Source organism: Ranitomeya imitator, chromosome 7 (assembly GCF_032444005.1).
Source record: "Ranitomeya imitator isolate aRanImi1 chromosome 7, aRanImi1.pri, whole genome shotgun sequence".
In the NCBI taxonomy this organism is placed as follows: Eukaryota; Metazoa; Chordata; class Amphibia; order Anura; family Dendrobatidae; genus Ranitomeya; species Ranitomeya imitator.
The window spans coordinates 180,669,503-180,691,393 of record NC_091288.1 but is presented as its reverse complement, the minus strand read 5'-3'; the positions used below and the strand labels follow the sequence as shown (position 1 = coordinate 180,691,393).

General features: G+C 41.6%; 1 protein-coding gene across 1 annotated transcript in view; it reads right to left on the bottom strand.

Moving 5' to 3' along the window:
* The window catches only part of LOC138645087 (uromodulin-like), a 68,580-nt gene that overhangs the window by 34,699 nt on the left and 11,990 nt on the right, over positions 1–21,891 (bottom strand). Inside the window, exons 6-12 of the mRNA XM_069734134.1 lie at positions 20,001–20,123; positions 19,278–19,455; positions 17,304–17,441; positions 15,673–15,687; positions 13,867–14,667; positions 11,462–11,566; positions 6,100–6,308 (exon numbers count right to left, since the gene is read on the bottom strand). Of these exons, the coding sequence (XP_069590235.1) occupies positions 6,100–6,308; positions 11,462–11,566; positions 13,867–14,667; positions 15,673–15,687; positions 17,304–17,441; positions 19,278–19,455; positions 20,001–20,123 (1,569 nt within the window). The remainder of the gene's footprint in view (positions 1–6,099; positions 6,309–11,461; positions 11,567–13,866; positions 14,668–15,672; positions 15,688–17,303; positions 17,442–19,277; positions 19,456–20,000; positions 20,124–21,891) is intronic.

Below are 21,891 nucleotides of genomic sequence, written 5' to 3'. Positions count from 1 at the left end.
TATATTTTCTGATGGTGGTTCCAGGGGTACACGGGCAGCAGTGGTGTGGTCAGTGGAGGCCTAGTGGAAGGAGTGACCGCAGACAGGCATCGAAGGCCTAAAATAATAACACATGGCTGTAGGTAATTTTAAATTGGTTCCAGGGGTACACGGGCAGCAGTGGTGTGGTCAGTGGAGGCCTAGTGGAAGGAGTGACCGCAGACAGGCATCGAAGGCCTAAAATAATAACACATGGCTGTAGGCAATTTTAAATTGGTTCCAGGGGTACACGGGCAGCAGTGGTGTGGTCAGTGGAGGCCTAGTGGAAGGAGTGACCGCAGACAGGCATCGAAGGCCTAAAATAATAACACATGGCTGTAGGCAATTTTAAATTGGTTACAGGGGTACACGGGCAGCAGTGGTGTGGTCAGTGGAGGCCTAGTGGAAGGAGTGACCGCAGACAGGCATCGAAGGCCTAAAATAATAACACATGGCTGTAGGCAATTTTAAATTGGTTCCAGGGGTACACGGGCAGCAGTGGTGTGGTCAGTGGAGGCCTAGTGGAAGGAGTGACCGCAGACAGGCATCGAAGGCCTAAAATAATAACACATGGCTGTAGGCAATTTTAAATTGGTTACAGGGGTACACGGGCAGCAGTGGTGTGGTCAGTGGAGGCCTAGTGGAAGGAGTCACCGCAGACAGGCATCGAAGGCCTAAAATAATAACACATGGCTGTAGGCAATTTTAAATTGGTTACAGGGGTACACGGGCAACAGTGGTGTGGTCAGTGGAGGCCTAGTGGAAGGAGTGACCGCAGACAGGCATCGAAGGCCTAAAATTATAACACATGGCTGTAGGCAATTTTAAATTGGTTCCAGGGGTACACGGGCAGCAGTGGTGTGGTCAGTGGAGGCCTAGTGGAAGGAGTGACCACAGACAGGCATCGAAGGCCTAAAATAATAACACATGGCTGTAGGCAATTTTAAATTGGTTCCAGGGGTACACGGGCAGCAGTGCCCTGGTCAGTGTAGTAGTAGTAGAAAGAATGGACCGCAGACAGGCATCGAAGGCCTAAAATAAAAAAATTGGGCTGGCTGTAGGCAATTTTAAATTGGTTCCAGGGGTACACGGGCAGCAGCGGTGTGGTCAGTGGAGGCCTAGTGGAAGGAGTGACCGCAGACAGGCATCGAAGGCCTAAAATAATAACTCATGGCTGTAGGCAATTTTAAATTGGTTCCAGGGGTACACGGGCAGCAGTGGTGTGGTCAGTGGAGGCCTAGTGGAAGGAGTGACCGCAGACAGGCATCGAAGGCCTAAAATAATAACACATGGCTGTAGGCAATTTTAAATTGGTTCCAGGGGTACACGGGCAGCAGTGGTGTGGTCAGTGGAGGCCTAGTGGAAGGAGTGACCGCAGACAGGCATCGAAGGCCTAAAATAATAACACATGGCTGTAGGCAATTTTAAATTGGTTCCAGGGGTACACGGGCAGCAGTGGTGTGGTCAGTGGAGGCCTAGTGGAAGGAGTCACCGCAGACAGGCATCGAAGGCCTAAAATAATAACACATGCACTCTTTCTAGCATCGGATACCTTTTCAGGCATTGCAGACTGAGCTTTAACCGGATGGCCACGCTGTCCTCCAACAGGTTTTGGCTTTGCCACGCGTTTTGGGCAAGATACGGGCCCGGCAGATGGAACCTGTTGCGATGTTGATGCCTGCTGCGGCCCCTCCTCCTCCGCTTCAGAACTGCTGCCGCCTGCACCCTGTTCCCCCAATGGCTGCCAATCGGGGTCAAGAACTGGGTCATCTATTACCTCTTCTTGTAGCTCGTGTGCAACTTCGTCTGTGTCACCGTGTCGGTCGGTGGTATAGCGTTCGTGATGGGGCAACATAGTCTCATCAGGGTCTGATTCTTGATCAGCACCCTGCAAGGGCAATGTTGTGGTCTGAGTCAAACGACCAGCATAGTAGTCTGGCTGTGGCTGTGCATCAGTGCACTCTATGTCAGATTCAACTTGTAATGGGCATGGACTGTTAACTGCTTCACTTTTTAAGCCAGGGACGGTATGTGTAAAGAGCTCCATGGAGTAACCCGTTGTGTCGCCTGCTGCATTCTTCTCTGTTGTTGTTTTTGCTGAAGAGGACAAGGAAGCGACTTGTCCCTGACCGTGAACATCCACTAACGACGCGCTGCTTTGACATTTACCAGTTTCACGAGAGGAGGCAAAAGAGCTAGAGGCTGAGTCAGCAAGATAAGCCAAAACTTGCTCTTGCTGCTCCGACTTTAAAAGCGGTTTTCCTACTCCCAGAAAAGGGAGCGTTCGAGGCCTTGTGTAGCCAGACGACGAACCTGGCTCCACAGCTCCAGACTTAGGTGCAATATTTTTTTTCCCACGACCAGCTGATGCTCCACCACTACCACTACCCTCATTACCAGCTGACAATGAACGCCCCCGGCCACGACCTCTTCCACCATACTTCCTCATTGTTTTAAAAACGTAAACAAACTAACGGTATTTGTTGCTGTCACACAAATTACACGGTGAGCTATAACTTCAGTATGATTTAGCTACCCCTTTACAGGTGAGTGAGACCACAACGAAAATCAGGCACAATGTTACACACTCTGTTGTTGGTGGCAACAAATGAGAGAGATGCCACACACGCAGGACTGTCACTGAAGCACAAATGTAAATATTAATCTCCCACTGATTTGATTTTTTTTTTTTTTTAAGGGAGACTTTAGGAAAAAAAAATAATAGAATAAAATGATTTTTTCAGGAAGAATTTAGAAACCAAATAAAATAAAATGATTTTTTCAGGGAGAATTTAGAAAACAAATAAAACAAAAAAAGGCTTTCTATGGCCCACTGAGTGAGAGATGACGCACACAGGAGTCAGGAGTGGCACACAAGCCCAGAGGCCAATATTTATCTCCCACTGATTGATGTAGTGATTTTTTCAGGTAGATTTTGGAACCAAAATCAAGCTAAAAAAATAATAGGCTTTCTATGGCCCACAATTGGAGAGAGAGAGAGAGAGAGAGATGGCACACCCAGGAGTCAAGACTGGCACACAAGCAGAAAGGGCAATATTAATCTCCCACTGATTTGTTTTTTTTGTTTTTTTTTTTTCAGGGAGACTTTAGGAAAAAAAAAAAAATAGAATAAAATGATTTTTTCAGGAAGAATTTAGAAACCAAAGAAAATAAAATGATTTTTTCAGGGAGAATTTAGAAAACAAATAAAACAAAAAAAGGCTTTCTATGGCCCACTGAGTGAGAGATGACGCACACAGGAGTCAGGAGTGGCACACAAGCCCAGAGGCCAATATTTATCTCCCACTGATTGATGTAGTGATTTTTTCAGGTAGATTTTGGAACCCAAATCAAGCTAAAAAAAATAATAGGCTTTCTATGGCCCACAATTGGAGAGAGAGAGAGAGATGGCACACCCAGGAGTCAAGACTGGCACACAAGCAGAAAGGGCAATATCAATCTCCCACTGATTTGTTTTTTTTTTTTTTTTTTTCAGGGAGACTTTAGGAAAAAAAAAATAGAATAAAATGATTTTTTCAGGAAGAATTTAGAAACCAAATAAAATAAAATGATTTTTTCAGGGAGAATTTAGAAAACAAATAAAACAAAAAAAGGCTTTCTATGGCCCACTGAGTGAGAGATGACGCACACAGGAGTCAGGAGTGGCACACAAGCCCAGAGGCCAATATTTATCTCCCACTGATTGATGTAGTGATTTTTTCAGGTAGATTTTGGAACCCAAATCAAGCTAAAAAAATAATAGGTTTTCTATGGCCCACAATTGGAGAGAGAGAGAGAGATGGCACACCCAGGAGTCAAGACTGGCACACAAGCAGAAAGGGCAATATTAATCTCCCACTGATTTGTTTTTGTTTTTTGTTTTTTCAGGGAGACTTTAGGAAAAAAAAAATAGAATAAAATGATTTTTTTCAGGAAGAATTTAGAAACCAAATAAAATAAAATGATTTTTTCAGGGAGAATTTAGAAAACAAATAAAACAAAAAAAGGCTTTCTATGGCCCACTGAGTGAGAGATGACGCACACAGGAGTCAGGAGTGGCACACAAGCCCAGAGGCCAATATTTATCTCCCACTTTTTTTTTTTTGTTCCAGGGAAAATTTATAAACCCAATAAAAAAAATAATAAATAGGCTTTCTATGGCCCACTATCTGAGAGACAGAGAGAGATGGCACGCTTAGGACTGGCACACAAGCCCAAAGGCCAATATTAATCTCCCTTTTTTTTAAGGGAGAATTTATAAAACCAAAAAAAAATAAATAAATAGGCTTTCTATGGCCCACTATTTGTGAGAGAGATGGCACGCTCAGGACTGGCACACAAGCCCAGAGGCCAATATTAATCTCCCACTTTTTTTTTTTTTTCCAGGGAAAATTTATAAACCCAATAAAAAAAAAATAAATAAATAGGCTTTCTATGGCCCACTATCTGAGAGAGAGAGATGGCACGCTTAGGACTGGCACACAAGCCCAAAGGCCAATATTAATCTCCCACTGATTGATTTATTGATTTTTTCAGGTAGAATTTAGAACCCAAATAAAGCAAAAAAAAAAAAAAAGGGCTTTCTATGGCCCACTGAGTGAGTGATGATGCACACAGGAGTCAGGAGTGGCACACAAGCCCTGAGGCCAATATTTTTCTCCCACTGATTGATGTAGTGATTTTTTCAGGTAGATTTTATAACCCAAATCAAGCAAAAAAATAAATAGGCTTTCTATGGCCCACTGAGTGAGAGATGACACAGACAGGGATGGCACTCTAGCAGAAATGTCAATCTTAATCTCCCACAAAAAAAAAAAAAAAAACAGGGAGTGTCCTTCAATTACTATCTCCCTGCAGTAATCTCAGCCAGGTATGGCAGGCAGCAATAAGGAGTGGACTGATGCACAAATTAAATAAAAAGTGTGTACAAACCAAAAAGATAGCTGTGCAGAAAGGAAGGAACAAGAGGATTTGTGCTTTGAAAAAAGCAGTTGGTTTGCACAGCGGCGTACACACAGCAATGCAGCTATCAGGGAGCCTTCTAGGGCAGCCCAATGAGCTACAGCGCTGAGGGGGAAAAAAAAAAATGTAGCTTCCACTGTCCCTGCACACCGAAGGTGGTGTTGGGCAGTGGAAATCGCTACAGCACAAGCGGTTTGGTGGTTAATGGACCCTGCCTAACGCTATCCCTGCTTCTGACGAAGCGGCAGCAACCTCTCCCTAAGCTCAGATCAGCAGCAGTAACATGGCGGTCGGCGGGAACGCCCCTTTATAGCCCCTGTGACGCCGCAGACAGCAAGCCAATCACTGCAATGCCCTTCTCTAAGATGGTGGGGACCAGGACCTATGTCATCACGCTGCCCACACTCTGCGTTTACCTTCATTGGCTGAGAAATGGCGCTTTTCGCGTCATTGAAACGCGACTTTGGCGCGAAAGTCGCGTACCGCATGGCCGACCCCGCACAGGGGTCGGATCGGGTTTCATGAAACCCGACTTTGCCAAAAGTCGGCGACTTTTGAAAATGAACGACCCGTTTCGCTCAACCCTAATCAGGATAAATGGTAAATGAGCTGGGTCAATAGCAGGAGAGACAGAATAAATATGTTCCAACAAGATCTAGAGGCAAGCAACTAGGAACCTACGTTCAGGCACAGAGTGGTGGAAGTATCTGCCTAATAAACCCGCTGCTGCCTACGGATAGGCTGAGGAAGTTAAACTGCAGGACACAAGGGGTAAAGTTCCTGCAAAGTGTGGGCTCGCCTCCCTACAGCCAGTTGGAGACTCACCAGCAGCAGTAGGGTGCCGCAGAATTGGAAATGCTACAGTAGACAGCTCAATGAGACCAGTGGAGAGGAAGGTCTCCAAGTCAGTTTGGTTGTTGTTACTACCTGCAAAGTATGTACAAATCTTCCCATCTTCAAAGGCAATGCATCATTAGCAATTTAGGGAATGAAGAACATAACTGAAAGTTAGACTGCCCTTCTTTTTATATGAGATAGGAATGGTCTGTATAGGGATATGGTCCGGTATAAACCATTTTGTCTCTGGGTGGACAGAAAGGTAATAGGATGGTCACATACAATTATCTGAAGTCCACATGCTCCTGCACTGATTGGAGATGTTACAGTAAAGGTGTTTGTGCTTGCATCATCACGAAATCCAAAGCATTCAGCATCTCTCAGAGTAACACTGTTGGCATCGAAGCCTAGACTCGTCAGCTGACATTTATGAAAAACAGCTCTCATGTCGTAGACATCACAGGTCAGCTCAGGACGGATGTCTGACACATCTAAAATATGAAAAACATAGATGTTATTTTCTTTCCATTCAACAATGAAAATATTTCTTATCAAGGCCACAAGAACTTAGGAAACAACATACAAACTGGAAATTGTAGCTGATTTTGTTTATAATTATAAGTTTTGTTATCGAATAACCTGTGACAGTGAAACACAAAACATGGTTCTTCTGACATCACAAATAATTTTTTTTTGTCTCATGCCCTTTATTTTATTGCCCATTGTCGGAGCTCTAAATGGATTTTATGGGAGTACAAGTCTCCTACCCAGCTGGTCTCAATGTTATGCTATAGGCAGCACTGATGTTCTGGAGCACCAGGTTCATCTTGTTGAGATCCTGTGATCAGATCTTTACTGATGCTACACTCCTGTGTGGAATGTAAATGGACACAGCAGTCACTAAATTAAGGGGACTGGACTTGGTCTGATATTAGTCACACACATCATACTGTATATAACACACCCTCAAAAGATCACTTCAGTTTTAACACAATTCACTGCTCAAATATCACCCTGTCAACGACTCTTCCAGGTACATATCACAGTATATTGTACACATAAGAAGGTTTTCATAGCCAGATAGATAGTGAGTGACAAATAGAAGATGCACTGTTGATTTAGATTCATCCAGCAACTATAGGGGTTAAAATGGTTATAGCAGATAGGGACTGGTTAGCTCAGCCCCTGGGGATACTGGGAAAGATGTTGTTGTGTCTGGGACATCCAAGAGTATGATGTGTGCTACAGAGTCTCCTATCAGACTGAAATGCGCCAGGCAGTATAGACCAGTTCTTACTGGGAAGCGATTGCTGTAGTCATAGAAGCAGTCAGAACAGCCAGGAGCATCATAATTACCTCAAGATAGAAGTGACAGTGCTACAGCACAAGACTCTCCCCCTTCCCCCACCTCACTGAATGAGCAAGGTAAAGTTCTGCTCAGGTTAAGGCACTGTGTATGAAATGAAGTTATCTTTAAAAAATAAATTATCTGTAAAAGAGACTTTCATATATGTTGATGAAGCATTGCATGAAGAGAAGTGATTCTGTGTGATGAAAAGAAGCTTGGTTAAAACCCCTGTGATCAACTTCAGCTTAGAACTGTGCCATAGCTGTGAACCTGTAAACCATTACCTCCCCTCAACTTTGAAGAATTATAATTAATGGTCGGCCTGAATAAGATTTCCCCAGGATTCCAAAAAGAACTCATGTTTTCTTTGTACATAGTTTCCCTCATATCCTTACTGGCATATATATGCAACAAAAAGCATGGAAGACGTGGGGTCATAGCTGGAAACCAAGGAAGGGCAAATATGTGAAATTAAATCAATAAACTAAGGTGTGAATTTGTATATAAAAGAGAGCATGTATGTAAGCATTGTAGAGCATCATATATACTTAAACTATGAGCTGTACCATCTAGCCACCAATGTTAATATGTTGGGAATTTTAGTCCTACAGTATGTGAAATATCAGGGGTGTATAGAGAATCCCTGTTACTGAATGTTTTTTAGCTACTACCTGAGATTGTGTTTGTCTGGTAATGTCATAGAATTGCGGTACTTGACAGTCTCTTAAGCTCTCCTCATGGTTACAGGTGTATCATGTTTTTTTCAGCAAGGTTTAACCTTAGAAATTCAGGTACTGTTGAATTATTGTGGCAATTCAGAGCAAACATACTTTGAAAAGACATGTAAGGACTATGGCACTTATTGATCAAGACCAGCGATTTTCACACTGGTTTTGATGAGAAGACATGTTGGAGTCAGATGCTCCTAACTCAATAAGTGGCGCACATATCATGAGTGTCTGACAAGTGGCGTGCCCCTCCGTCCCCGCACCATAACAGGATATTAGCGAAGGAAATGAGGACGTCGAGTCCATATGGGTCGAAATTCATGGAGGGAAAAATGGTAACAAAATTCTCATTGGGGTCTGTTACAAACCCCCAAATATAACAGAAACCATGGAAAGTCTACTTCTAAAGCAGATAGATGAAGCTGCAACCCATAATGAGGTCCTGGTTATGGGGGACTTTAACTACCCGGATATTAACTGGGAAACAGAAACCTGTGAAACCCATAAAGGCAACAGGTTTCTGCTAATAACCAAGAAAAATTATCTTTCACAATTGGTGCAGAATCCAACCAGAGGAGCAGCACTTTTAGACCTAATACTATCTAATAGACCTGACAGAATAACAAATCTGCAGGTGGTTGGGCATTTAGGAAATAGCGACCACAATATTGTGCAGTTTCACCTGTCTTTCACTAGGGGGACTTGTCAGGGAGTCACAAAAACATTGAACTTTAGGAAGGCAAAGTTTGACCAGCTTAGAGATGCCCTTAATCTGGTAGACTGGGACAATATCCTCAGAAATAAGAATACAGATAATAAATGGGAAATGTTTAAGAACATCCTAAATAGGCAGTGTAAGCGGTTTATACCTTGTGGGAATAAAAGGACTAGAAATAGGAAAAACCCAATGTGGCTAAACAAAGAAGTAAGACAGGCAATTAACAGTAAAAAGAAAGCATTTGCACTACTAAAGCAGGATGGCACCATTGAAGCTCTAAAAAACTATAGGGAGAAAAATACTTTATCTAAAAAACTAATTAAAGCTGCCAAAAAGGAAACAGAGAAGCACATTGCTAAGGAGAGTAAAACTAATCCCAAACTGTTCTTCAACTATATCAATAGTAAAAGAATAAAAACTGAAAATGTAGGCCCCTTAAAAAATAGTGAGGAAAGAATGGTTGTAGATGACGAGGAAAAAGCTAACATATTAAACACCTTCTTCTCCACGGTATTCACAGTGGAAAATGAAATGCTAGGTGAAATCCCAAGAAACAATGAAAACCCTATATTAAGGGTCACCAATCTAACCCAAGAAGAGGTGCGAAACCGGCTAAATAAGATTAAAATAGATAAATCTCCGGGTCCGGATGGCATACACCCACGAGTACTAAGAGAACTAAGTAATGTAATAGATAAACCATTATTTGTTATTTTTAGGGACTCTATAGCGACAGGGTCTGTTCCGCAGGATTGGCGCATAGCAAATGTGGTACCAATATTCAAAAAGGGCTCTAAAAGTGAACCTGGAAATTATAGGCCAGTAAGTCTAACCTCTATTGTTGGTAAAATATTTGAAGGGTTTCTGAGGGATGTTATTCTGGATTATCTCAATGAGAATAACTGTTTAACTCCATATCAGCATGGGTTTATGAGAAATCGCTCCTGTCAGACCAATCTAATCAGTTTTTATGAAGAGGTAAGCTATAGGCTGGACCACGGTGAGTCATTGGACGTGGTATATCTCGATTTTTCCAAAGCGTTTGATACCGTGCCGCACAAGAGGTTGGTACACAAAATGAGAATGCTTGGTCTGGGGGAAATTGTGTGTAAATGGGTTAGTAAGTGGCTTAGTGATAGAAAGCAGAGGGTGGTTATAAATGGTATAGTCTCTAACTGGGTCGCTGTGACCAGTGGGGTACCGCAGGGGTCAGTATTGGGACCTGTTCTCTTCAACATATTCATTAATGATCTGGTAGAAGGTTTACACAGTAAAATATCGATATTTGCAGATGATACAAAACTATGTAAAGCAGTTAATACAAGAGAAGATAGTATTCTGCTACAGATGGATCTGGATAAGTTGGAAACTTGGGCTGAAAGGTGGCAGATGAGGTTTAACAATGATAAATGTAAGGTTATACACATGGGAAGAAGGAATCAATGTCACCATTACACACTGAATGGGAAACCACTGGGTAAATCTGACAGGGAGAAGGACTTGGGGATCCTAGTTAATGATAAACTTACCTGGAGCAGCCAGTGCCAGGCAGCAGCTGCCAAGGCAAACAGGATCATGGGGTGCATTAAAAGAGGTCTGGATACACATGATGAGAGCATTATACTGCCTCTGTACAAATCCCTAGTTAGACCGCACATGGAGTACTGTGTCCAGTTTTGGGCACCGGTGCTCAGGAAGGATATAATGGAACTAGAGAGAGTACAAAGGAGGGCAACAAAATTAATAAAGGGGATGGGAGAACTACAATACCCAGATAGATTAGCGAAATTAGGATTATTTAGTCTAGAAAAAAGACGACTGAGGGGCGATCTAATAACCATGTATAAGTATATAAGGGGACAATACAAATATCTCGCTGAGGATCTGTTTATACCAAGGAAGGTGAAGGGGCACAAGGGGGCATTCTTTGCGTCTGGAGGAGAGAAGGTTTTTCCACCAACATAGAAGAGGATTCTTTACTGTTAGGGCAGTGAGAATCTGGAATTGCTTGCCTGAGGAGGTGGTGATGGCGAACTCAGTCGAGGGGTTCAAGAGAGGCCTGGATGTCTTCCTGGAGCAGAACAATATTGTATCATACAATTAGGTTCTGTAGAAGGACGTAGATCTGGGGATTTATTATGATGGAATATAGGCTGAACTGGATGGACAAATGTCTTTTTTCGGCCTTACTAACTATGTTACTATGTTACTATGTTACCATAACAGGGACTGTAGTAAGATTTATGGCACAAGTAATGCCACCGCTTGTCATGAATGAGACAAGCTGTGGCGTCAGACTCCACCATGCCCCAGTCCCACCCCAGCTGCAGTCAATTTGGTGGAGCTAGTAGAAACTCATGTGAAAATTGTAAAATTTTTATGGAACTCCGAATTGAACAAACATTTTGCAACTTTTCAAAGGAGTCTTGGCATAAAACTTTCCAAAAAGAATTAGGCCTAGGTTTATCTGCTGAATAGTTCATTGAGGTCATTGGCAGCTTCTTCTCACCCCACTCCAGTTCACGCCACTGTCAGTCAAAATGATCAAGGCGAGGAGAAGCCACTTTTTGTCATTACGTCAATTATCATAGTTTGTAAGCTTGCGAGCAGGGCCCTCACTCCTCTTGGTATCTGCTTTGAACAGTGATTATTGTTATGCTGTAATGTCTATTGTATGTACAAGTCCCCTCTATACTTTGTAAAGCGCCACAGAATATGTTGGCGCTATATAAATAAAATTATTATTATTATTATATCAAAGGCTCAGTGACTTCCCATCTTATGGAGGGGAGAAGAGATGTTTGTCCAGGACACACATTACATTTATCATATTCTCAATGATAGACTTACCAGCGACTTCATATTTATCTTTACAGTAACATCCATACACTCCATTGTTTAGTTTCCATTCTTCATCTGCTCCGCAGAACGAGTTATTTAATGCTGTAGATGGATCTAAGAAAAAAAATAGAAATTTTTGCCTCAAACAGTTTTCAGTTTATGGACTGGTAGGGAGTGGACTTTATGATGACTTCATAATTTTTGCCTGAATTTTGGAAATGCCACTTAACCCTAGAAAGTAATGATATTTTTTAAATGTGAAAATTGCGAACAATTATATTATTTACAGTAGAAAGATGCTTTACAGATTGAATCCAGGCTTAGGAATAACATTACTGTTTCTTTTTTAAAAAATGTGCTACACCTGTGCATGAATCGTGACTGGTATGGACGCTTATGGCCACTGAGCTGTATACAGTCGAGCTGTAATACCAGACAGCATTTGTGTATGGGTGTTAGGGTTTCCTTGAAAGTAATCATATTTGTCTAAGAGCAGGTTCACATCACATCTTTGATATATGTCAGTGGCTCAGTTGGGGTTTATAACTGAAGCCCTGGAAAATGTGTTTTGGCAAAACTGTTGACAAGGCCATAGACTTTAATGAAACAGATGGAGACACTTTGTGCTTTGTCTGACCTCCTGTTCGACTGTGTCTGTCTTTTTGGGGCGGGCACCAAAGCGTAGACAACCATAGTAACATTGTAACATAGTTATTAAGGTTGAAGGAAGACTATAAGTCCATCTAGTTCAACCCATAGCCTAACCTAACATGCCCTAACATGTTGATCCAGAGGGAGGCAAAAAAAACCCATGTGGCAAAGAGTAAGCTCCACATTGGGGAAAAAAATTCCTTCCCGACTCCACATACGGCAATCAGACTAGTTCCCTGGATCAACGCCCTATCAAGGAATCTAGTGTATATACCCTGTAACATTATACTTTTCCAGAAAGGTATCCAGTCCCCTCTTAAATTTAAGTAATGAATCACTCATTACAACATCATACGGCAGAGAGTTCCATAGTCTCACTGTTCTTACAGTAAAGAATCCGCATCTGTTATTATGCTTAAACCTTTTTTCCTCCAAACGCAGAGGATGCCCCCTTGTCCCGGTTTCAGGTCTATGATTAAAAAGATCATCAGAAAGGTCTTTGTACTGTCCCCTCATATATTTATACATTAAAATGAGATCACCCCTTAGTCTTCGTTTTTCCAAACTGAATAGCCCCAAGTGTAATAACCTATCTTGGTATTGCAGACCCCCCAGTCCTCTAATAACCTTGGTCGCTCTTCTCTGCACCCGCTCTAGTTCAGCTATGTCTTTCTTATACACCGGAGACCAGAACTGTGCACAGTATTCTAAGTGTGGCCGCACTAGTGACTTGTATAGAGGTAAAATTATGTTCTCCTCATGAGCATCTATTCCTCTTTTAATGCATCCCATTATTTTATTTGCCTTTGTAGCAGCTGCCTGACACTGGCCACTGAATATGAGTTTGTCATCCACCCATACTCCCAGGTCTTTTTCATTGACGGTTTTGCCCAGAGTTTTAGAATTAAGCGCATAGTTATACATCTTATTACTTCTACCCAAGTGCATAACCTTACATTTATCCCCATTAAAGCTAATTTGCCATTTGTCAGCCCAAGCTTCTAGTTTACAATGGCTAGCACAGATGGAGTATCTTCTAGCTCTATCTGCGCTAGCAGTGACGGACCCGGAAACGCTGCATCCCGCGTCTCCGGGTCGTCACTCAATGACGGCACATCCCTAGCACACGCCCATTGTGGGCTTGCGCTAGCGGTGCGTCCGACATTGCAGTCAATAGCGGCCTTAACGGACTACGTTACACCGCGTTTATACCGCGGTGTAACGTAGTCTGTCTAACGGACGCCACAGACGCAATGTGAACCCGGCCTAAGCCACAACTAGGAGTGGGTGATAAATACAGAAGTGGTGACGTGTTTCTATTATACTTTTCCTCTGATTGTTCCTCTCCTGATTTTGACTTACAAACGTAAAAAAAACTCACCCAATACTCAACGTGTGCACGTGGCCTTAGTACTGTACCTTAGTACTTTGCACGCTAGAAACATCAGCACAGGAGATATCGTTTTCTGTATGTTTGCTTTTATTTTCCTTTTTTTATTGGGTGATTCCAGACACACCTTACCCTGCTGCAATATCATTGTTCTGGTAGTATCGCAAGGTCTCATAAATAATATAATGAAAGAAAATAAACCAAAAAAGGAGAAAAGGAAGAGCCCAGAAATATATCCCTTAATCTCTTATTCCAGAATCCAATTTTTCATATTTTAGCCTTAATTCCTGTGTGACAAGTGTGAAGAGGGATATAGGTGTAAGATTTTATCACATACTAATAGTCTTTAATGAAATGAGGGATTATTACCTACCTGTGCAATAGGACAAAGAGCATGCACCATCTGGGGTTCCTTCCAGTTTATATACATGATATCCTCCAGGACAGGCTTTTATCTGGACCGATGATGACCAGTAACAGCAGTATCCATTCCAGCTAGCACAAATCGTGCGAGTCACCGCTCCAACTCTTAGCATTGGATGTTTGCCACTCAGCCATATTCCGGCAGCGGTACCACAACCATATTCTGGGGCACAACTTTCTGGAATGCGAACACCTCCACTGCCAATAAAGCGATACCATCCTTGTTTGTAATTGTCACAGTTATACCGGTAATCGTACATATTGGATGTACTTCTCCAGGGCTCATCGAGAACAGTGTGGTTTGAACATGGATCAGAGCAGCGGTACGACCCGAGAGATTTTATGCACTCATTCCCCGGGCCGCAAACTCCAATTATGCATTCATCAACTTCGCAATGGAAACCATCACCGAAATACCCGTATGGGCAGACACAGGAATAGGAGCCGTAGTAGTTATTACATGATGCAGATGAATGACAGCTGTTTAGTTCAGAACTGGAACATTCATCTAAGTCAACACAGTAGCCCATTAAATCGAAGATGAAACCGCTTGGACAAGCACAAGTGTAGGAGCCAATAGTGTTTTGGCACATGCCATAAGAGCAATTATTTGACCAGGAGTAGGCACATTCATCTATGTCAGAACAGTTGAAACCATCTCCAATGAATCCGTCCTTACAATTGCATTCCATGGAGCCAAAATATTTTTCACAAGTAGCATTTAAATGACATTTGGAACAATCCCATGCAGCTGTAACAAAAAAAGCACTATATTGCATAGATATACTCCAGAATGAACTTATAGAATATACTCAGGGACGTAACAACCGAGATCGCAAATGCAACCGACCCCATGCAGATGAGCTGCTTGTCGATGCCACCAGAAACTTCAACTGAATGTGCGTCCTCAGACATACATCCAATTCAAGTGTATTACGGTGCACTGATCCGTCGGGTCCATTTGTAGCAATACATGCAGCTGGCCAATTAGAGGCCAGCAACTGACATTGGCATGTTGGGTTTGACTAGGGACGCATGGCAGTGATGTAATGTTCTCCTGTTGCTTGCACGCTAAAGTCAGCTGCCGGCTTTAGAGGAGGACATCATGCGCCGAGGGAATGGAGAGAAGGTGAGCATAATGGTCTATTTTTTTCTTTGCATTAAAGAACAGTGGCAGAACGTGACACATATACCAGCATGAGGCCCAAGATAAGGGACATATACCAGGATAGGGGACTTGTTACCAGGATTGGGTATATTTACAGTATATATATATATATATATATATACCAGGATGGCGCCCAGGATGACGGGGGATATATGTATATATATATATACATATATATATATATATATATGTATATATATATATATATACATATATATATACTCCTGGATGGAGCCCAGGATAAGGGACATATATATAACAGGATAGGTCCCAGGATAAGGGATAGATATAGCAGTATATATATACATTATATCAGGATGGGGGACAGGATAATATACATGCATAGGGATGGGGGATATATACACCAGGATGGAAGCTGGGATAGGGGTCATATATATCAGGATGGAGGATAATATATACTGTATATACCAGGATGGGGGCTGGTCCAAATATTGGACTGGGGCCCATTGGACTCTAGTTACACCACTGAACATCTTCCTTTGGCCACTGAGCATCTTACTCCTCCCATTCCCCATCATCACTCCTGTATATATCATGGCTCTCACTATGAGTTTTTGTAATACTTACATGAAATATTCAAACCTGAAAAAGAAACAAATACATATTTATATTTAGTCCTTCACGTTATATTAATGTATAATGATATGATAAAGACACAAAGACACAATGAGCAGAGAACAGCCTCAGCAATTGTGTGGACTAGCTAATTTATAAAGATGCAAATATGCAGACTTTTTTACTAGCCTAATGTGCTGAATTCGACTTTTGGCATATTTAACCATCTTAGTTAAAGTCCTTAGTCCTGTTTTGTAGAAATCTGATGTGTCGATGTGTCAGCTCTGAGAAATCAGATTTTCGAACCCATTTAATGGAAGTGCATTGGGGCCGCAATGAGCCACTCACATTCTAAATTAGAATCTAAGGGGTGATGTTTCTCCTTGTGGAGAGTGACTTGCCAGTGTAAGGAGACTTAAAGGAAATGCAGTGCTCCTTTGGGAAATTAAATATGCAAATTACTTATTCAGAGGAAGGGACTTGAACTCTAGTGCCACCTATTGGAAGTAGAAATCCTAAGAGTAAATAATGACCCTTTAATGAGCCTTGCCATATACCTTAGGATAAAAGCAAAACCAGAATGACAATTTGCAGACATGTGTTTTAGGATTTTACTCCTCCTCAGCGCAAAGCATGAGATCTGACTGAGCTATACGAGAGGTCTCTGACTGGCGTCTAAGGGGTGATGTTTCTCCTGACATGCCTCCATAGGGAGACTTATAGGCCATGCAATGCTCCTTTGAGAAATTAAATATATATTGTCTCTTCAGATAGGAAAAGAACTAGAACTGCAGTGCTACCTATTAGAAGTAGCAAGCCTAAAAGTTAATATTTTCTCTGTAATGAGTCTTGCCATATGACTTAGGATAAAAGCCAAACCCGAATCTCAGTTTGCAGACACATGTTTCAGGATTTTTCTCCTCCTCAGTGCAAAGCATGAGATCTGACTTGGCTATATGTGAAGCCTCTGATTGGTGTCCAACTAATAATATTTCTCCTTGTGGAGACTGACATGCCGAACATTTCAGAGTAGACTTTTTGGCCGCACAATGCTCCTCTGGAAAATTTAAATGAGTAATGACGCTGCATACATCGCAGATACTATGATTTCTTCAAATTAAAGTGAATTTGTCACAATGATTTTATTACTGAAATTTGTTGTATTGTTGATCTAGGATTTGTACAGTCATGCCACTTTTACTAGTACAATCGTCATGCCAGATTCTCCCTATCTGTGATATGAGGAGAGTAATTCCTAAATTAGAATCTTGATACACTTGTTCACCCATTAATATACGTTCAATAATAATTCACATCATAAAGCAATGCTGAGGGTGGATTTACACATTGAGTATCCACTGTGGAATTTCAGTTGCGAACACAACACTAAAAATTCTGAAAATCCACAATAAATTATTGCATTGCAATGAAATAATTTATTGTGGATTTTCAGAATTTTTCGTTATATGCCGATATGCCATTAGCTATTGAAATTTTACCAAACCACATTCACTCACAGCTTAAAAAAAATCTGTAGTTTTATTTTCATATCTGCCCCAAGTTCTATCTTTTGCCAAAATGTCTTGGATTTTCATCTCAAACTTTAATCATTGCTAGGAAAAGAATGAAAGATAGTAAAATACCTGTCAACCCCTCCACTCGTAAAGAATATCGACTCCCTGCATATATCACTATGGTCCATTTTCCATGTCCCGGGTTTTTCAGCAGATACACTGATCCCCAAAGTTCTGATACTATCTGTTTTAGTGGAAATTCAATATCTGCAAAATAAAAGAAAATAAGATATGTAACTACCGTATATGTAACAATACATCAAGTAAGTGAGGGTAGTATTATAAGTATTTTGGTAGTTGGTCTTAAAGTTAGTCTGTCGCCCTGAAATGCAAATTAAACTACTTAAAGGGAAACTGTCAGGTTAGATAACACTATTAACCTGCAGATATAGGGTTAATCTGCAGGCCAATATCATTATGAAAGTGTCAGGCCACTGCACTGAAAGTACAGCACCCGCTACACTGACATACCCTGGTAAGAGCCAGGGATCACAGTATGCCCACCTTCACTAACACTGTGTGCACCCCACTGGGGTTGACAGACCCACTTTAAAAAAAACTCTTGCAGACTGACTACCATTTAATTGAGTAATATAAATGATGTTCACCTTTTTATTCATGCGATAATGGTGCAAATGTATTTTATGGTCAAAGTTTCTAACATCAGGCCACGTTCACACATTCAGTATTTAGTATCAGTATTTGTAAGCCAAAACCAGGTGACGAGTAGATAAAAAATGCAGAAGCGGTGACATGTTTTTATTATACGTTTCCTCTGATTGTTCCACTCCTGGTTTCGGCTTACAAATACTGATGTGAAATACTGACCAAATACTGAAGGTGTGAACGTAGTATAAGGCACAAAAGCTTAAAGTTCACTAATTAAACCTCTCTTTCTCACCTTATGATTTTCCCAAGAACACATCATAGACATCAGAGACCGCGACTTCTCGCGAGATTTTGCAATGTATTACTAGGAATTCTAACTGCCGGGAGCATCACTGCGCGGGAACGCTGGTAGGTGAGAATACTGCGATTTTTTATTTTTTAAACCTGGTTTGTGTTGTGTATGCGTTTTCGCAGCGGAAAACCGCTGCGAAGACTCATACACAACAGGTGCACATAGGCTCGACGGGTCCGTCAGAAAGACGGGCCCAGTACACACATTTTCCACAATCTGCACAGGATCCGTCATTTCAACGTCTTGACGGATCCTGTGCAGATTTGGAAGACGGAAGTGTGAAAAAAGCCTAAGAAGTTGATAAAACACCTTTTGTGACTATTTGCTTTAAAGAGACTTAAAGAACTTTTACATCACTGACAAAATTAAAGGGAACCCGTCATCATGAAAATGCTGTCCAATCTGCAGGCAAGATATTATAGAGCAGCGTTAGCTGAGCAGAATGATGTATAGTTTTATGGGAAATTATTCAGTATAACCTGAGTTTTATTCATTAAATCCTCATCTCTTTCTGGGATTTTCAGTCCAGTGGGCGGTCCTATCAGTGACTGACAGCTTTCTATGTGCAAATTGCCTCTTCTGAGAAAAAGAGGACTTAACTCTATAGCGCCACCTGTTGGAAGTAGCGATCCTACAAGTCACAATCAACGCTTTAACTAGTCGTGCAATATGACTTGGATAAAAGCCAAATCAATTTCTCAATTCGCAGACACGGTGTTTCGGGCTGTTGGCCCTCGTCAGTGCGAAGCATGAGAACTGATTTGGCTAGGTGAGAGGCTCTGGACTGGGGTCTAAGGGGTATCGTTTCTCCTTATGGAGAGTGACATACCATCTCTGGCTTGTCAAGGTAAGGAGGCTTATTCGCCGTGCAATGCTCCTCTGGGAAATATAATATGTATAAGAGTGTATACAGAGATACCTTGCAATCACTGAAAGTACTGCCCACTGTACCAAAAGTAGAAATCCATAGCAATGAAACGAAAACACAGAAAGAACAGTCATTTCTTAAACATGGCAGATCGGCTGTACGGGGAAGAGAAGAATGCTTACACGTCATACATGTCCATAATTTAGGTACTTACAGCCAGGCCCCAATACTCGTATGGAATAGATTACACCATCTGTCGTTATTATTAGTGCCGTAAAATTGTCTTTTAAAGCAAAACTTCTGTTATTATATCCTTCAGTATACTCCCCAGATAAGAGTCGCACCGAGCTGTTTAATGGTCTTGAAAGGGCGAGGTCCAAGTATTGAAAGACCTGAAAATTAGACACATTAAAGGGGGACGTCAAGTTCATATAATAGGAAGCTTAGCCAAACCAAGTTGGTCATCAGGTCATTAGGAAATTGTGGAAGGAGAACTTTATCTCAAAATGTTAAAACTTTGGAAAAACTTTGGAGCATTTCTAGAACTACCTAAGTTATACCTCTGCTCTAGTAGAAGATGCTTCTGAGAGGGGAAGTGACAAAACAAGTGTTGATGAGTTTCGATAATTAATTAAATCGGTACAGAACACATAGACAGTCTATTCAAATCTTGTACATCATAGAAATAACTCATCCATCTCACCCTCAGGACTCATTCAGATATCCTATTATCTCATATGAGTCCTATCTGTGGTTTTCACGGATAGAGCTCGTACCTGTGATACTCTATGGGGGCATTCATATGACTGTGATTTTTTGTGGACCTCTCACTCTGCGGAAAGTCTCGTAGACATGCCTGATTTTGATCCGAGGGTTCCATAACATATTTAAGAATAAATCACATTTATAGAATATAATTTAAAAGCTGATGAATTACTTTATTCAGGTCAGACAGAGAAACTTGAAAGACATGTCCAAAGCTGGCCGCAGCAATATCTCTATAGATAAGGAAATCTGCATCGTTTATGGTCCCGCAAAGGCCGGTTATCAGGAAGAAAACCTGAGAAGGAAATACAAACAATATGTTAAGAGCTATTTATCTATAAGAGATTAAATCATAGAAGCTTCATGTTTTTATATTGATGGCATAGCCTTAGGATTGTAGTATTTGTCGTGAATCTTTATAATTTCCTTATTAAAAAAATCATCTAATTGTAAAATGTGAAATATTTAGTGGTTAATCAGCAACAATAGCAATCCACCCTCAACTGATGTAACAAAAAAGGGTTTACAGCAATAGAAAAATTAGATCGTTTTCTTCCAGAAACAGCACTTCTCCTATGCATGGGGTGGGTCAGGTATTACATCTAAGCTTTACTGAATAGTACTGCAATACTAGACACAGCCTGTGGACAGGGGTGACACTATTCATGGAAGAGATTAGTCACGGACGGCCGCAACCAATCAGCGACCCGGGATTTCCACCACAGACAGACAGACGGAAGTTACAGACAAACAGACGGAAGTACCCCTTAGACAATTATTTATATAGATTAGTTATATGTCACTTTAGCCATTATATTTGTGGTATTGGTCCATTGGCTTCAGCTCCTCTTATTTCCAGTATTGCTTTGATGTGGTAACGTGTGTGTCCTGGGCATGGACAGCTGGGGCGCGACTTCCAGTTTCCCTGTTGGGACGCGCCGGGGCTCAGGTCACCATGGTGACGGCTGGGCTTCCCGGCATGCCTCGGCGGGGACTTTGGAGTTGCGTCCTTCTGGTGTCTATGTCTGAGGGTATGCACTGTGATGGTGCCGGGTGTTCTGTGCAGGATATGTATGCATATCCATGACGTGTACGGGCGGGAGTGTCACTTCCGGCGTCCGTACTATGGTGTGTGTTGACTGGGGTTACCATGGTTTTGGCTCCTGTCTTCACGCATCGCATTGGAGGCCAGGGGGTGACGTCACATCCGGTCCTGCGCACTCCATCTACATGCGCCGATTATTATGTCCGCATTGGGAACAGCTGTGTGGGGTATCTATATAAGGACTAACACACAAATCTGCTCACAGCCCCCTGACGAAGCCCACGTGAAATGCGCATTGGGGCTGCGTGGTCTGACCGTTTACAAGGACCTATTTGGGTGAGACTTTTTTTCTATGTACTAGATTTGGACTATTCATGTTTTGGATGCTTATGGGGTTATAGCTATGATGGCAATAGGTCTCAACCTACCCTAGTTACACCCACATTGTTATTTCAACTTTCTTTTCTGTTTGTGTCCTTCACTGTGATAATTTTTGTACATAAAAAGCTTTTTTAATAATATTGTATATATGGTAGTTTATACGAGTAATTAGTAAAATATTTGAGACATTTTATATGGGTGTTTTGTACTCCTTCTTTTTTTTTATATATAGCCATATTTCAGAGTATACCTGTTGCCTGTTTTAAACAGTGGTGATTTTACTGATATAACTCATTTTATTCTTGGTTTTTAATTTATAGCTACAAAAAGGGTAGGGGGAAAAGTGCCAGAGGGCTCAGCCCTGATCTGGCACAACCTAGTAAATATGCGTGTTTGGCTGATATTAGGAATGTAAGTCCAGGACTACAGCAGGACATTGCTCCTAGCAACCAGGAAAATGACTGCTGTAGGAAGGAGGGAAATAAAAATGAAGAAAAGGCCAGACAGATGTTAGTGGTAGGGGACTCTATAATTAGGTAGGCAGATAGGGTCATTTGCCACCGAGATTGTGAATGCCAAACAGTGTGTTTGTCTGCCTGGTGCTCGGGTTCGACATATTGTGGATCGGATAGACAGG